Source organism: Bos indicus, chromosome 11 (assembly GCF_029378745.1).
Source record: "Bos indicus isolate NIAB-ARS_2022 breed Sahiwal x Tharparkar chromosome 11, NIAB-ARS_B.indTharparkar_mat_pri_1.0, whole genome shotgun sequence".
Taxonomy (NCBI): Eukaryota; Metazoa; Chordata; class Mammalia; order Artiodactyla; family Bovidae; genus Bos; species Bos indicus.
Genome location: NC_091770.1, coordinates 19,646,310 through 19,664,210, shown reverse-complemented (window position 1 = coordinate 19,664,210; position 17,901 = coordinate 19,646,310). Strand labels below are relative to the sequence as shown.

Genomic DNA, 17,901 nt, shown 5'->3' with positions numbered 1-17,901 from the left:
TGGACTATAAAGAAAGATGAGCACCGAAGAATTGATGCTTTTGAACTGTGGTGTTGGAGAAGACTCTTGAGAGTCCCTTGGACTGCAAGGAGATCCAACCAGTCCATCCTAAAGGAAATCAGTCCTGAGTGTTCATTGGAAGAACTGATGTTGAAGCTGAAACTCCAATACTTTGGCCACCTGATGGGAAGAACTGGCTCATTTGAAAAGACCCTGATGCTGAGAAAGATTGAAGGTTGGAGGAGAAGGGGACGACAGAGGATGAGATGGTTGGATGGTATCACCGACTCAATGGACATGAGTTTGGGTAAACTCTGGGAGTTGGCAATGGACAGGGAGGCCTGGTGCGCTGCAGTCCATGGGGTCACAAAGAGTCGGACACAGCTGAGTGACTGAACTGAATTGATGAGAATTCAAATCAAAGGAAAATTAGAATATAGTGGAGTTGAGTATTTATCAACTTATGAGTAGATATCTTACTTTCAGAACAGTAAAAAAAAAAACAAAGGAGAAGAATCGCTTGCAGATTTGAATATTCCAAATTGTAATATTTGCAGATGTAAGAATAATAAAAAGTTTAGGGAGATACTGCACCAAATATTACATAGGATTAATATCTTTATTCTGTAAAGAGCTTGCATATTAGTAAGAGAAATCTCTAAATATTTGGTTAATTCATATAAAATATATCTCACAAAGATATTCGATTAAAAAGCTCGTGGGAAATGTTCAATATAGTAGTACTAAATAAATGTTAGGTATTATGTGTTCAATTAGGGGGAAAGTGAAATTGGTATTTCCATTAGAGGTGAGATATGGCAAAACCTCATAGAAACAGAGAGCAATCAGTGATTCTAAGCAAAAGTTAAAAACTGCATCAAGTTCTAACTAACACAGATAGTATAAAACATGTACACAGATTTTTTTCCCCCAAAGAATGTATCTCTTTAACAAGCAAATCATTCATAGTTGAGCTCTGCTTAAAACTTGGATGTGACCAAAAGTGGTCAGTCTTTGAATTCACTCCAATTTCATGACACATCCTGAGGGTGGAGTGGGTGGGGTGTCTTTTGTTGTTGTTGTTGTCTTTAACTTTGGCCAAAAAGTTAGCTTCCTTTTTTTGAAAATTTGAAATGCTTCCAACACTTACGTTACATTGAGGTTGGTTCTGTCTTATTCCTCTTTCTGTCTCCCCAGCGCCTTATACTCAGTAGACATTTGTTAAAAAGAGACATTGTACCTGCATTTACTGCTAAAAACATGATACTGCAAATAATCTTTAGTGCTAATTATTTCCCTGATGAAACAACATAAAGTTGCTAGAACCACAGAGAGAAAGGAATGAGTGAATACACACCAGTGTTCTTTTTTGTACTGTTTCATGTATCAGTGCCTTAGTTTTGCCCAACCTGCTGTCACTAGTTTAGGTGGTCACATATTTAGTTTCTGGAGCTCTGTCTTTTCTGGGATTGTGTAAAAGGCCAGGTTCTCCTAAAGTACTTGAAATTCTCAAAGTTTTTCACTCTGAAAACACCAGTGAACTTCATATTCCTTGTGAGAATGTAGCTTGCTGCTGCTGCTGCTGCTGCTGCTGCTGCTGCTACTGCCTAGTCGCTTTGGTTGTGTCCTACTCTATGCGACCCTGTGGACTGCAGCCTGCGAGGCTCTTGTGTCCATGGGATTTTCTAGCCAAGAATACTAGAGTGGGTCGCCATGCCCTCCTCCAGGAGATCTTCCTGACCCAGGAATTGAGCCCCAGTCTCCTGCATTGCAGACAGATTGTTTATCACTGAGACACCAGGGATGTCCAAGAATGTAGATTGGGACTGCTACAGCCCCAGTACCTAATTTTAACATATACAATTAAATTAAGCCAGTGGTTCTCAAGTGGGTTGACACCCGCCACCCTCAGGAACATTGGGTAGTGTCTGGAAATGTTTTGTTTTTGTTGTCACAGTTAGGGCAAAGGAAGTGCTACTGGTATCTAGCGGGTAGAGGGAAGGGATGCGGCTACAGTGCTCGCGAGAGCTGCCCCACCCATCCCCTCAACAAAGGATTATCTGGTCCAAAGTGCCAGTAGTGCTGAAGTTGAAAAACGTGGAGTTAGAGTCTATAGAAATAAAATCTATGAAGTTGGAAGGAATAAAAAACTTCTGTTAGTACTATTGTAGGGTCTTAGTAAAGTAGTAAATATGAGTGTCTTCTAGATGTGAATTGTAGCTTGAGAGCTTTAAAGTAGGATTTGTATTTTGCCTTTAGTGTGTTTAAAAATACAACACAGTTTCCATTATGAATATGGATATAGTTACACAAAGAAAGTAAGTTTTTAACCTCATTGCGTTAGATATCTGTATCTTCATATTGGTTTATAAAGCAAACTTAACAACTCACAGTATCTCTGCCTTCTGGGAGTTTATACGCTAAAGGGAGTGTTCTTTATACTGATGAAATCCAAAGAACTGGTAGGACTGGCAATCAGGAGAAGAAGGCAGACGGAGCTGAGCAGTAGGTAGAACTAGGATTGAGCCAAGCAGAAATTGGCTGATCAGATCTCTGCCAGGAGGCCACTACCAGAGAGTCAGATTGCAAATGAGAAAATCAAAACTGAGGGAGCAGGCCTTGCCCATTTAAACAGAGTATTCATGCATGGATTCCCCGTGTCAAAATTACATTAGCATTTAAAATCTGTTCTATTTTTTGTTATTGGCATGTGTTTTTAAAAGATTTAATAATCTAAGAAAGAGGTAACTGTTTTCAAATCAAAGGGACAGATGCAAGTGAAGATTTTGATTCTGTAGCTTTTTTGTGTTTTGTGGTTATAGACCCTTTCTTCCGTCACTTGACTTTTGAACCTGATCTGTAATGCAAGGGTCATCATACTTACCTCCATTTTAAAATGTAATTAATGTAAAGCCCTTAATACATCATCTGGCACATGGTTAGTACCCTCCAAATAGTAATATTCATGGTTTTAAAATCTCTTTAAATCTGGAAAGATCATTGATCCTGTAATGTTGTTAAAATTTTAGTAAACGCCAAAGCATGTATAGCATTCATGCTATAGCCGTGACAGTAACTTAGCTTTATTCCTAACCTTTGATTTTAGTATTTAGCATATGACAGACTATTAAAAATGGAGACAAAATGTTCATCTTATTAGAGGACTGGGGTTACTTGTTTTAGGAATTCTGAGGAAATTAAATGAGATCAAGTGCTTTGCATAATATAATGCTTGATGTTTAGCAACTATTACACTCAATGAATGCTAGTTTCCAACTTTCATATTGCCAAGAGGCTTAGAAATACTATTGTAACGCTACTGCTATTATGTTAATTTATTGAATGAAGATAGTAGATGTAATTGGAGTAAGAGAGGAAATTGGCAGACAGTAAATCATTTTAAGCTATAATGGTGTTTACTGAAATTGAAATGATCCTAAGACTGACTGTCTCCTTTTAACTGATTTAAAACATTTGTTTTTAGTTTTGACCATTTACATGACACTAGACCTGAAGGCTCTTTGTTTACCTATCCTGATTTAGGAGGATTTTGGTCTGTTCTTTGACTGAATACATTGTCTCTGCAGACATGCTGTAATTTTCAGGTCCTGCCAAAGTAGAGTGAAAACCCCAGCTGTGTCTTTTGTGTTCTAGAAACCAGTTGTCATTCTCTTTTTTTCCCCTCTCTATTCTTTTCATTACAGCTGTGTTCAATGGCTAGGTGACATCCTACTCTTTACCCTATCCCAGCGTTTTTTTATCTTGGCAAAACAGTGTCTGTCAGGCAACCATTGACTAATCTGGAGGCTCAAACTGGAAGAAGGTTGTTTTGTTTTCATTTTGCTAGATATTCAGGTTAAGACCTTGGCTAGAATAGAAAGATCCAAAAAGTTTGAATTAAAAATAATCAGAACTAATTGAAAAACAAAGAAAAAATGAAAAAAAGATCGTTCTGGTTTATGTCAAAGAGAAGTGGTATTAAATGAAGCAACTTGTCTAGCATCCCATATTTGGAACATTCTGTTAGAGATTAATGATGAAATTCAGAGTCCACATTGAATAATTTTCTCGTTGACTCATCTAGACTTTCGTGTCTTCTATCTGTGTATGGGAACAGAGTCCTTGAAATTCTTCTCTTTAATAAAATTGTTTCCTAAGAAGTGATGTTAATGTAATAATTATATTTATTTCTGGGAAATATTTTAGTGTTAAATTAGTTTAGCTTTGCTCAGCAGTCAACAGTCTTTTTCAGTAAGTGCCTGTTAGATACTAAGTTCTAGGTGCTGGGCATTCAGTAGGGAACATTGCAAAGAGAATGCCCTTGCCCTCTTGGACTTATTTATTATCATCTGGTTTATTATTAGAAAGACTTACTGTGAAGATTTACTTGGCATCAAATGACTTTGGTATTTCATCTTTTCAAATTAAGTGAATATGAAAAAACCTGTGATGCTAGAAATGTTCTATTAATCTTGACCTGGGTGTTGCTTATGTGGCATGAGAGTGTAGAGTTATCTATCTTCTAATTAACATTCGTGTACTTTATTCATTATACTTCCTTTAAAAAATGTTTTTAATGTACATTAAAATTCTCCAATGGTTTTCCATTGCCATTAAACTAAAACTCATATTCCTTTTTTAAAGTATATAGTGATAAATTATATGTTGAGGTAATGTTAAATCCTGAAGCTGTTATGTTAATGTGTAAAAATTGTGTTTGATCAAATAGAAACTTGAAAACTTCTTAACTCATCTAACATTTTTTTTTTAAAAACAATGTTCACAGAGATGTTACAGAAAACAGTGGCAGGTTGTTTTTTTTTCCAAATTTTATTTGTTTATTTTTGGCTGTGTTGGGTCTTCGTTACTGTGAGGGCGTTTCTCTAATTGGGGATAGCAGGGGCTAATCTTTAGTTGTGGTGCGGGAGCTTCTCGTGGCAGTGGTCTCTTGTCGCAAAGCATAGGCTCTCGGCACGCAGCCTTCAGTAGTTGCGGCTCAAGCTCAGAAGTTGTTGGTGCACAGGTTTGGTTTCCCATGGCATGTGGGATCTTCCTGGATCAGGGATCGAACCTGCATCTCCTGCTTTGACAGGCAGATTCTTTGCCACTGAGCCGCCAAGGAAGCCTTCATCTAACATTTTATTGACAAAATTTTAATGATATGAACTTTATTCACATTAACTCCCAAAATATAGTGTGACTTGAAGGAATTTTATTTGCAAGTATTAAAAACTTTTTACTTAAGACAAGTATAAGTTAATACCATAGAAAATGACTTTCACGGGATAGTTATAGAAAGATGAGATGATCTGTTTTTTTATTCCTGAAGCCATCTTTAATGCAGAAACAAAGACAGATGAGTCTAAAGTGGGTGAAGTGGGTGCATAAGGGGTGAGAATTTGATAACTTTGTGATGAAATTCTGTTACTTTCCCGCATGAACTGAGAACAGAATTCATTTGCACTGTCAAGAGAAGTCATTGGCACAGTTGTAGAAAGAAAATCCAGAAAGGGGGGAATGGGGATTTGGAAAGAGGCTAAAATAAAGGCCTTTTGCTTCTACCCTGCTAACTCTTTTGATGTTTTTCTCATTTCCTCTTTCTTCTTTTAATCAAGGCTGAAGTGGGCAAGGGAAGGAAATAAAGCATGTTTAGATTTCAGAAGGTTTTCAGCTTCCTCCCACATATTCCAGTCCCTCTATTTTCTTGACTCCTTTATTCCCCAGAGCAGCATTTCTCAGCCTGAGCGCTGTCGACATTTTGGGCCAGAGAATTCTTTGTTTTGTGGAGTGCTTATTGTAGGATGTTTGGTAGCATCGCTGGCCTGTACCCACCAGGTACCAGTACCACAAGTTGTAGCAACCAAAAGTGTCTCAAGACATTTTTGAGACACTTAAGATGTGCCCCAGATCTTCTGGAGGGCAAGATTACCCCAGCTAAGAACTACTTTCCTAGAGGACAATTACTGATGGGCTTCCCTTGTGGCTCAGCTGGTTAAGAATCCTCCAATGTTTGAAGATCCCCTAGAGAAGGGAAAGGCTACCCACTCCAGTATTCTGGCCTGGAGAATTCCATGGACTACATAGTCCATGTGGTTGCAAAGACTTGGACACCACTGAGTGATTTTCACTTTCACTCACTTTCACACTAAGCTTATTACCAGCTCTCCTCCTTTTCTAATCTTGGTCTGGGTCACAAGTAGCTCCCACCCACCCCCCGCCCCCTTGTGAGAAAAGAATGCTTAGAAAGAATTGTACCATTTTATTAGGTAAGACTTGTATTCTGGAATGAGAATAGAAAGGAGTCCACTGAAAATGGAAATTCACAATGTAATCAATAATTGGTTTTCATTAGTTTGCTAAAATATTTCTTCCTCTTAAAAATTATACAATTGAAAGGGGGGAAGTTATCCTTTTTTCTTTATTATACTGGAGCCTGGCTGAGAAAAACAAGCCATTATCTTGGAAAAGCTCCCTTTTTCTGTATAGGGTATTTTACAGGCATCATACCATATTGAGAAATTCAACATATATACTGCTAAATATACAGGGGTTTTGTTTGTGTTTTTTGGTCTGTTGTTCTGGTCTTATTAAGGATGTCCCACACAATGAGAAACATTCTGAGGGATGGTTGGATTTAAAGTTGTAAAGAGTATGGATCCATGAAACAGGCAAAAATGAATAGCCAATTTACAGAAAATATAGCTATCTCTTAGGCATATGAAAATGCTCAACGTCGCTTCTTATAATTAAAACTACATTGAAATACATTTTTTTAACCTAAAGTCAACAAGTTTGATGGTATACTTGTTATGGACTGAATTGTGCTCCTCTTTTCAATTCATCTGTTGAATCCCTAACCCTCACTGTAATTATATTTGGAAATAGGAAATTTAGGAGGTACTTAGGGTTAAAGAAGATGTTCAGGGTGAGATTCTAATCCAGGAGGATTGGTGGCTTTTTAAGACTGGAGGAAGAGTCTCTCCACCTGCACACTCCATCTCAACAACTGCATGTAAACTAAATATGTTGCTAAAAAACAGCGGATCTGTGATGCAACCAGAGGAAACTTAAAAATGCCTTGAGACAAACCATAATGAACAGCCACAGAAAGAGAAATGAAGGGAAAAACATGCATTCTTAATATGTTACTTTTCGAAGTATAATTGGTATAGCCTCTGTAAAGAGCATTTGGGGAGTGTCCAAAAAATGTTAAATGTGTATGTTCTTTGACATGGCAAATCTACTTCTAGGAAATTATCCTACTCATATATTCAAAAGATGGGGGGAAAATGTATATACAAAATTATATACTGTGTATTGTTTGTAATAAAAAAGATTGGGAACAGTATCTTCAATTCATACGGCATTCAAAACATCAGGAGTTCTCTGAGCTCTTTACATATATTCACTTACTTAATTATCATGATAACCTTATAAGGTAGGTATTGTTTTACAAATAGAGAAACTGAGGTTAAGTAACTTGGCCAACTTTGTAAGTGAATTCAAGACTATTTAGCTTTAGTTTTACTCCTCAACCCATATCCCATCAGTAGGGAATTGGTAAAATAAAACTGTGCAGCTATTTTAAAAAAAAAAAAAAGAAAAACATTTTTGTATATTGTTATTAAATGATCTCTAAAATATGTTGCTAAGTGAAAAAAAATGTACAGAACACTTTTTATAGTTGGCCACCATTTGTGTAAAATGAGGAAAAGATATATCCATGTCTACTATCTAGGTATAAAATATGTTCAGAAGGATATTGAGAAAACTGGCTGTGTTGTTGACTATGGCGGAGATCACTGGACAACTGGAGCTTAGGTTTTGCACTCCACTCTTGTACTTGTAAAATTTTGAGCCATTGAAATAAATTTCATACTAAGAAATAAGAAATGTATTTTAAAAGAATATATATTATATCCCAAAGTATATAATTATCCTTAAATCCATACTGAGAGATACATATAATATATTTGGATGAATAAATAAATGGTAGGAAATAGAAAAATCTCCCCTACAGAAGAATTCTGAATAATTTATATAGCTTCTCTGCCCTGAAGGACAGGGGAAGTAACTTGTTCCTTAACAAGTGTTAAGCGTAGGCTGCTCATAGTAACTTACTTCCAAAGAGTATGTTATCAGCGGGAGAGGGGAATAGCTCTCCAGGGGAGAGACCTGACAGACACGGCCCAGTCAGATCATCAAGGTCTGCGTCAACAGCAGTTGATCATGTTGATGGTAGGAACACTTGATATGATGAGTATGGCACTTTACCTCTGACGTCTTCTTTGCCAAGATCCGTAACTCCAGTGTAATAATGAGAAAAATTCTGACAATGAGGCATCTGAGAAAACCCCTGAACAGTACTCCTCAAAACAGTCAAGGTCTTCAAAACTCTGCAAAGTCTAAGGAACTGGCACAGCCAAAAAGGGCCTAGAAAGATCTGACAATTGAAGGAAGTATGGTATCCTAAACAGGAACCTGGGACAAGAAAAAGACATTGGGTAAAAACTAGGGAAATCTGAATGAACTGTGGACTTTAGTTAATGATAATGTATCAATATTAGTTCATTAGTGTAAGAAATTTACCAGTGAAAATGTCAATAATAGGGGAATCTGGTACATGGGTATAGGTATAGGGAAACTCACTCTGCTATCGTCTTAATTTTTCTATGTCAAACTATTTAAAGTCCATTTTTAAAAAGAGTATATATGTATGTCTCTGTACATGTATATGTATATGCTGTGAAAGTGCTGCACTCAATATGCCAGCAAATTTGGAAAACTCAGCAGTGGCCACAGGACTGGAAAAGGTCCGTTTTCATTCCAATCCCAAAGAAAGGCAATGCCAAAGAATGCTCAAACTACTGCACAATTGCACTCATCTCACAGGCTAGTAAAGCAGTGCTCAAAATTCTCCAAGCCAGGCTTCAGCAATACGTGAACCATGAACTTCCAGATGTTCAAGCTGGAAGTTTTAGAAAAGGCAGAGGAACCAGAGATCAAATTGCCAACATCCGCTGGATCATGGAAAAAGCAAGAGAGTTCCAGAAAAACATCTTATTTCTGCTTTATTGACTATGCCAAAGCCTTTGTGTGAAAGTGAAAGAAAGTGAAAGTGAAGTTTCTCAGTCGTGTCCGACTCTTTGCTACCCCATGGACTGTAGCCTATCAGGCTCCTCCGTCCATGAGATTTTCCAGGCAAGAGTGCTGGAGTGGATTGCCATTTCCTTCTCCAGGGGATTTTCCCGACCCAGGAATTGAACCCAGGTCTCCTGCATTGCAGGCAGACGCTTTACCGTCTGAGCCACCTGACTGTGTGGATCACAATAAACTGTGGAAAATTCTGAAAGAGATGGGAATACCAGACCACCTGACTTGCCTCTTGAGAAGTCTGTGTGCAGGTCAGGAAGCAACAGTTAGAACTGGACATGGAACAACAGACTAGTTCCAAATAGGAAAAGGAATATGTCAAGGCTGTATTTTGTCACCCTGCTTATTTAACTTCTGTGCAGAGTACATCAAAAGAAACGCTGGGCTGGATGAAGCACAAGCTTGGAATCAAGATTGCCTGGAGAATTATCAGTAACCTCAGATATGCAGATGACGCCACCCTTATGGCGGAAAGTGAAGAAGAACTAAAGTCCCTCTTGATGAAAGTGAAAGAGAAGAGTGAAAAAGTTGGCTTAAAGCTCAACATTCAGAAAGCTTAAGATCATGGCATCTGATCGCATGACTTCATGGCAAATAGATAGGGAAACAGTAGCTGACTTTATTTTTGGGGGCTCCAAAATCACTGCAGATGGTGACTGCAGCCATGAAATTAAAAGACGCTTACTCCTTGGAAGGAAAGCTATGACCAACGTAGACAGCATATTAAAAAGCAGATACATTACTTTGTCAACAAAGGTTTGTCTAGTCAAGGCTATGGGTTTTCCAATAGTCATGTATGGATGTGAGAGTTGGACTATAAAAAGCTGAGCAACTGAACTGATAAATGTGTATGTGTGTGTGTTTGTATATAGGTATGTGTGTGTGTGTGTGTGTCTTATGTCTTCCTGTATGGGTTCTTTATTGCTATATATATAGGTGGTGCTAGCAGTAAAGACTAAAGAAAGCTGAGCGCCGAAGAATGGATGCTTTTGAACCGTGGTGTTGGAGAAGACTCTTGAGAGTCCCTTGGACTGCAAGGAGATCCAACCAGTCCATCCTAAAGGAAATCAGTCCTGAATATTCATTGGAAGAACTGATGCTGAAGCTCCAATACTTTGGCCACTTGATGCAAAGAACTGACTCATTGGAAAAGACTCTGATGCTGGGAAAGATTGAAGATAGGAGGAGAAAGGGACGACAGAGGATGAGATGATTGGATGGTGTCACCAATGCAATGGACATGAGATTGAGTAGGCTCCGGGAGTTGGTGATGGACAGGGAAGCTGGGTGTGCTGCAGTCCATAGGGTCACAAAGAGTTGGGCACGACTGAGTGACTGAACTGAACTGAGCAGTAAAGAACTCACATGCCAGTGCAGGATACATAAGAGACTCAGGTTTGATTCCTGGGTCAGGAAGATCCCCTGGAGAAGGACATAGCAACCCTCTCCAGTATTCTTAACTAGAGAATCCGATGGACACAGAAGCCTAGTGGGCTATAATCCTTAGGGTCACGAAGAGTCAGACACAACTGAAATGACTTAGCATGCACACGTGCATGCATATATATATATTTAATATTGAATACACTGAATAATATAAAAGTAAATTTTGAAATCTGGTGTCCATGTCCTAGTCCCTAGAGCTTAACCATAAATCTAGGAATAATCTTCATGTGTTTTGTTTGTTTAAAATGTTCTTGATACTTTCCCCTAAGCATCTTTGCTGTGGATATCTTTGCCACAGGCATTTTGGTCAGATTTAAGTTTTTTGTTCACACATACTACAGTACTACATGATTGCAGTCAGTTGAATCTGCTGGTGCAGAACTGCAGATTCAGAGGCCAGCTGTCAAATTATGCATAGGTTTTTGACTGGATGGGGGTTGGCACTCCTAGCCCACACAGATTGTTCAGCTGTATGTGGTTTTTTGCTTATTCAGTTTTCTTATCGTTCCGCGTTGCACTTATTCTTTTTCACTAAAATTTCTTCCTTCATTAAGAGAGGTGTCCTTTTCCAAATACTGGCATGCCTATTTGTAACCAAGCTTTGTATTGTGTTGTGAAAGCTTTCTTCTACAGTGTTGTTTCTGTCACATGTCTGTTGGTAGACATGCCAAAATTCCATGAGAAATATGGGATGAGTTCTGTACCTTTAAGACCCTCAGCCTCTTTATCCTCTGATGTGTAGTGTATTTCAAAATAAGAAACCAAATCATTTTGGGGCAAATCATCCTCATTTGTCAGGACTTCCTGGTGGCTCAGACAGTAAAGCGTCTGACTCATTTGTCAGCTCAGTAAAGCCATTGATAATGTTGCCAACTAGAAGAAATGGTAATATATTTTGAAACCAAACTGTCAACCAGTTATTTTATCTTTGATGGCAGAATTGCCTTATGGGCAGTAAGTTATGTGGCAAAAATGCTTGCTGCAAAGAAGTGAATGATAAAGATGCTTAGGGTGAAATAGGATGGTTTTAAGCTCCACAGATGATTGCAGCGTGTGACCAAAGGTGAGACATGATGTTACAAATTCATTCCTGCTTGAAAACCAGTTTCTGAATTTTTAAAAATCATCAACAGTCTATCTTTATAAATTCAAAGCTTATTAACAGAGTTTTTTGTTGTTGTTGTTTTTTATGGAGTTGTTCCTTACAATTGTTTAGATTTTTTTAAATGAGTGTTTATGGTTTGTTTCCTTGTTTCTACTTTTTAGGTGTTTTATCTTTGAAATACTCATGCCTCAAGATTCATAATATTTTTAATGGTGGGCAACACTGTTTCCTGATATTCAGTGACAATATTTAATATTCTCTCTGGCTCTTTTTTTCAGGCTAGTTTCTGTTACTTCATTTTGTGAGGACCCTTGTTTTCAGAGAATTCCTAAATGTCTTACCAAACACACCTATATAATCATGAATAACAAAAGACTCTTTTTCACAGAGTTGTTATTACATTTTCTTTCCCTTGGAGAATTGTGTAATTTCTCAACCATATAGATGAATATAGTATATAAACATTTGCTAGTCCAGAAAGTTACTTTGTTCTTTATCATCACTGATGGCTTTCCAGCTTGGTACACAATGTATGTCTTAAATAAATATTCTTAATACTCATAATTTTGCTAAGCCATTAATTTTTTATGTTTTCTTCTCTCATTAATATGTTTAGTTGTGGGGAGTTCTGATTTGGTCAAAACGGTATTAGTGATCCATATACTTTACCAAATATAGTTTCTAGGGGGAAGTGTTTCTTGTCTTGCTTCCTATCTTCTATATAATCCAGACCCCAATACCTCTCTCCTGACCCATAGCCTCTGCCTTCTGTAGGAGCTTGCTCTGTCTCTTCCTGTTCCAGTCCCGGCTACTCAGGGCTGTCAGCATTATCCTTTTAAAATTGATCATGTTTGTGCCTTGCTCTGGCACCCCTTGTCTCTCCCACTTTGGGTATAGAATAACATGAACCACTGGTGTTTATTTGATCACAGTGCTGAGTGTTTTATAGTCATCAAATAATTTAATTTTGATGAGAACCACTTAAAGCTAGTACTCTTGGGGACTTCACTGCAGGTCCAGTGGTTAAGACTCCATGCCTCCACTGCAAGAGGCACAGGTCCGATCCCTGGGAACTAAGATCCTGCATGCCATGTGGTGCACCAAAAAAAATAAAAGCTTGTAGTCTTACTATTCCTAACTCATAGACAAGAAACTGAGCTTTGAGGGGTTAAGCAGCTTATCTAAGGTGCTATAGTTTGTAGGTTGCAAAGCTTGAGAACTCAGCTCTGCAGATGCTGAGTTTCTCTGTATGGTCCATCTGGGGCTCTGGTGTACATTTTTGCCTTTTTTCTGTCCCTGCCCGCCGCCCGCCGCCACCTCCACTTCATTCTCCAGTCGTCAGAGTCCACTTCCCTTCTGTCATTTACCTTCTACTTTCTCAGTGATGACCCTTTCGTTTTCACTTTCTGCCCTTGGAAATCTTGCTTCTCTTTTTATGATTCTGCTCAAATAGCACTCTTAAAGGGATAGTCTATCTTTTTTATTCCCTCTTCTAGGGTTTTTTCATTCTTGGCATTTCTCTTATGTTATATATTTGTTTTATTTCTCTTTCTACTAGGTTGTAAGCCCCTGGAAGGCAAAGACTGACTCTTAGCTTTACACACCATAGGACTGTACACTTAGAAGACGTAAAAAAAAAAATTGTGACTTTTTAAAATGAGTTTTATTCATACAAATATTTTGTTAGAGATTTTATAAGGATGGAATATGGAATCCTTTTGTTATTAATTCTTAAGAATTGTTGCAACTAAGGTTGTATTTTAGTTGCAGCTAAGTTTTACTCTCCATTAGATGTTTTCCAATTTAATAATTAAGTAAAATTTTAGTAAATTTAAATTTTAAGTTAACATCTAATGAAAATAATTTTTGATTCTGTATTACTCTTTTCAATGGAAAATTCTTATGCTGTTAGATCTGTTTACAGCATGTTATGAAGTTTTAAAAATATCCGTAACTCAAATATTGAAAAGAGATATAGTATTATAAAAATTCCAAATATTTCTATACTTTATTAACTGAGGTTTCTTAAAATGCAAGTAAACTTTAAAATTTCTAATTAAGTCATTATTTTCAATTCCTAAAAATTTAACTTTTTCCCCCAGAATTGAGACCTTTTTAGAGATGTATATAAGAATTTTTAATGGGAAAATTAAGGCCATAAAGTAAGATGAACCAGGTTGGTATCTGCACCTAAAATATATGCCGTAAGATCCCTAATTGATGTAGAAGTGGGCTACAAGTTTGGCTTGGCCTTTTTCAGTGGGCAAAGTAAACAGGAAAACCTGATTAGTTACATGATCAAACTGCTCATTACAAAACCAACTGGATGTGAACAAGGAAAAATCATCCAAGGTCAGGATATCTTATTTAGAGGATACAGTGAGTTGACTCCATAAAGAAGATATTAAACTTGGTAAACCATCAAGATGTAAAAGTTAAGGGAAAGTATTACTCAAGCTAGATGAGCGTGGTGATTGAGCACAGGGAATATGGCTAGACTAAGAAACTCAACTTTTATTTATTTTTAATTAGCTTACGTTTAAATAACTACATGTGTCCATATTGAACAACAACAATATGGCTGGTAATTGACTAGATGGGAAGCTCAGTTCTAAAGGACAGGAAAGACTGCTCATCTCTCAGTCTTTGTAAGAATAGCACTAAGTTGAAGATTGTATTCTTCATCAATAACTGAGTAAAGAAATTCTACACTTCTAAGAGACAAATGTCTCTAAGATATCAGTAATTCTTTATATTGCTTACTTTTATGTTTTTGAACTTGAGAATTAACCAAGATGCTTGAGCACATGGTTGATCTTATTTGGATATTAATAAAATTGTTAGCAAATAGTGTCTCCAGGAGATGATGAGGGACAGGGAAGCCTGGCATGCTGCAGTCCATGGGGTTGCAGAGAATTGGACATGAATTGATAACTAAACAACAACAAAAGTACATTTAAAATTATTTCATAAGATTGAGACATTTACTTACAAAATGAGTATACTGATACAGGACTGTTTTCCTACAGTTTCCAGAGTGTGGATTCTTTGGCATGTATGACAAAATTCTTCTTTTTCGCCATGATATGAACTCAGAAAATATTCTGCAGCTCATTACCTCAGCAGATGAAATACATGAAGGAGACCTAGTAGAAGTTGTTCTCTCAGGTAAGTAAATAGTTTCTTTTATTTTGTTGCCTTTTTTTTCCTCCCAAAGAGCCTTTTTTTTGGCGGGGGAGGGGGGTGCTTCAACTAAATGCTATATTTAATTATACTTTGTAAATACTATAGTTGCTTACTTCTATGTTGAGCTTAAAGCTCAACATTCAGAAAACGAAGATCATGGCATCTGGTCCCATCACTTCATGGGAAATAGATGGGGGAAACAGTGGAAACAGTGTCAGACTTTATTTTTCTGGGCTCTAAAATCACTGCAGATGGTGACTGCAGCCATGAAATTAAAAGACGCTTACTCCTTGGAAGGAAAGTTAATGACCAACCTAGAAAGCATAGTCAAAAGCAGAGACATTACTTTGCCAACAAAGGTCCGTCTAGTCAAGGCTATGGTTTTTCCTGTGGTCATGTATGGATGTGAGGGTTGGACTGTGAAGAAGGCTGAGCACCGAAGAATTGATGCTTTTGAACTGTGGTGTTGGAGAAGACTCTTGAGAGTCCCTTGGACTGCAAGGAGATCCAACCAGTCCATTCTGAAGGAGATCAGCCCTGGGGTTTCTTTGGAGGGAATGATGCTGAAGCTGAAACTCCAGTACTTTGGCCACCTCATGCAAAGAGTTTACTCATTGGAAAAGACTCTGATGCTGGGAGGGATTGGGGGCAGGAGGAGAAGGGGATGACAGAGGATGAGATGGCTGGATGGCATCACTGACTCGATGGACGTGAGTCTGAGTGAACTCCGGGAGTTGGTGATGGACAGGGAGGCCTGGCGTGCTGCGATTCACGGGGTCGCAAAGAGTCGGACACGACTGAGCGACTGAACTGACATGATTTTTACTTTCAGGAAGGTTACATCACAGATGAGAAAATAGGAAAATAAGAAAGAAAGTGTTAGTCGCTCAGTCGTGTCCAACTCATTGTGACCCCATGACCATAGCCCACCAGGCTCCTCTGTTCATGGAATTCTCCAGGCAAGAACACTGGAGTAGGTTGCCATTTCCTTCTCCAGGGCACCTTCCCAACCCAGGGATCGAACCCAGGTCTCCCATATTGCAGGCAGGCTCTTTACCATCTGAGTCACCAGGGAAGCCCCCAGGAAAATAAGCCCTGAATTATTTAAAGTGTTACTAAGCTAAGGGAATTATCAGTTGAATTGGAAGAGGACCATATTCCTCTTTTGACTCAAAGAAATGAAACAATTACACTGAAATTCTGTTTCCTTTTCCCATTTCTGTGATGATTTGGAGAAGAAAATCAGAAGGAAAAAAAAGAAATAATGAAAATGTCGAAGAGGAAACTGCAATATTGGTTGATTCCATGACTTAAACAATGCTCCTTCTCTTCTTTTTCTTCGTGGACATTTTCTTATTCTCTGTTTTCCCCTCTCACCCATTCTTGCCATCCATTGTTCCTTAGCCCTGCTATTTCTTACCTCATCCGACAGCAGGTGGGCAGGATAGCTAGTGAGAAGTGGCAAGGAATAAAGAATGTGTACAGTAGGCCTGTAGAACTTGTGTTTGGCAGCAAAAGAAAGAGGGAGGGAGAGACGTAGAGGGAGGGAAAAAATAAAGAGATGGGAGAGAAGGAAAGGAAGAAAGGCCAGGCCTAGATCCAGCATTCTGCCACCATTTTTTTCCCTCTTCCCAGTTCGTCTTTGCAGTCTTGAGACTCTTTCTGATCACCACCTTTCCTTATTAGTCTCTAATCCTTACTGTTTATCTTCTCCACTACAACCCCAAATTCTGTACACATCCCAGTCCTTGTCTTCCTTTTCATTGTAGAGGGGCTTCACTCCCTGTCATCCCAGTGGTCATGCTCATATCTATTCCTTTTTTGCTCTGGAGCCTACATCAGCCCACAGGGATATCCATAGTGAGTTGCACGTGATGTTGAAAGGATGTCTGATGATGGATGCATCTGCTACTGTTGAGTTGCTCACAGAGGGGAAAAGAGTCTCTTTTTTATCCGCTGGGACTGTGGAGAACAGACAGAGTGTATCCTGGGATCCTAAATGAGGACTGAGTGCATTTCTCCCAGAAACATTGCTATAAGTTAATGTTAAGTTTTATAATTTTTTAAAATTTAGTGTTCTATTTCCCAGTACATTATAAGTTAAATAGTTTTTAACTAGCTAAAATAAATATGACAATCATTTGCAATCTAACTCCAAGAAAATGCTTTTGGAGGTCAAAATACGTACTTTTGGAGATCAAATTATTTAAATTTGTCAGCTTCTTAAATAAAGTTCGAAAACCACGATGTTAAAGTCTTAAAATAATTTTTTATGGGTGAAAGATGAAAGTTTCAGAAAAAGAAATCTGTATACTTTGACATAAATGACTATGGTTGATGTTCTTAATCTTATCACAACTGCAAGTATAGGGTTTATTTGAATATTTTTCTTTTTTTTTAAAGCTTTGGCCACAGTAGAAGACTTCCAGATTCGTCCGCATACTCTCTATGTGCATTCTTACAAAGCGCCTACTTTCTGTGATTACTGTGGTGAGATGCTTTGGGGATTGGTACGCCAGGGACTGAAATGTGAAGGTATGTGTTCTAAATTTTTGATAATTTGAAATAAGTTTTCACAATGACATTCTTTAATCATCAATGAAAAAATAAGATCATTGGTCAGTGACTAGGTAGTACCCAAGGTTTGGAAGCAGAGCAATCTGGTTGTTCTGTGTTAGAATTGCCAGGGGGGTAGGATGCAGGTGCACATCTGATTTGTCAGTAAACTTGTTCTGTAAAGGACCAGAGGGTACATACTGGTATTTTAAGTTTTTCTGGCCATGTGGTCTCAGTTGCAGTGGCTTAACTTTGCCGTTGCAGCATGAAAATAGCCATGGGCAGGTGGTAAACTGTGAGAATGCTGTGTTCCAAAAAATTATTTATGAGACTGAAATCTGAATTGCATGTAATTTTCACATGTCATAGTTCACAGTTTGCTGAAGTTATTTAAGCCAGTGGTTCTCAAACTTCACTATGTATCAGAATCACCTTGAGGATTTGCTGAAACATTA

The 17,901-nt window shown here is 38.0% G+C and overlaps 1 protein-coding gene across 4 annotated transcripts in view; it reads left to right on the top strand.

Moving 5' to 3' along the window:
* Nucleotides 1–17,901, top strand: part of PRKD3 (protein kinase D3) — an 86,982-nt gene that overhangs the window by 25,700 nt on the left and 43,381 nt on the right. For all 4 annotated transcript variants that reach the window (XM_070798506.1, XM_070798505.1, XM_019969996.2 and 1 more), the window contains 2 exons: nt 14,734–14,872; nt 17,294–17,425. In XM_070798506.1, coding sequence (XP_070654607.1) covers nt 14,758–14,872; nt 17,294–17,425 — 247 coding nt within the window. In that variant the 5' untranslated portion in view covers nt 14,734–14,757. The remainder of the gene's footprint in view (nt 1–14,733; nt 14,873–17,293; nt 17,426–17,901) is intronic.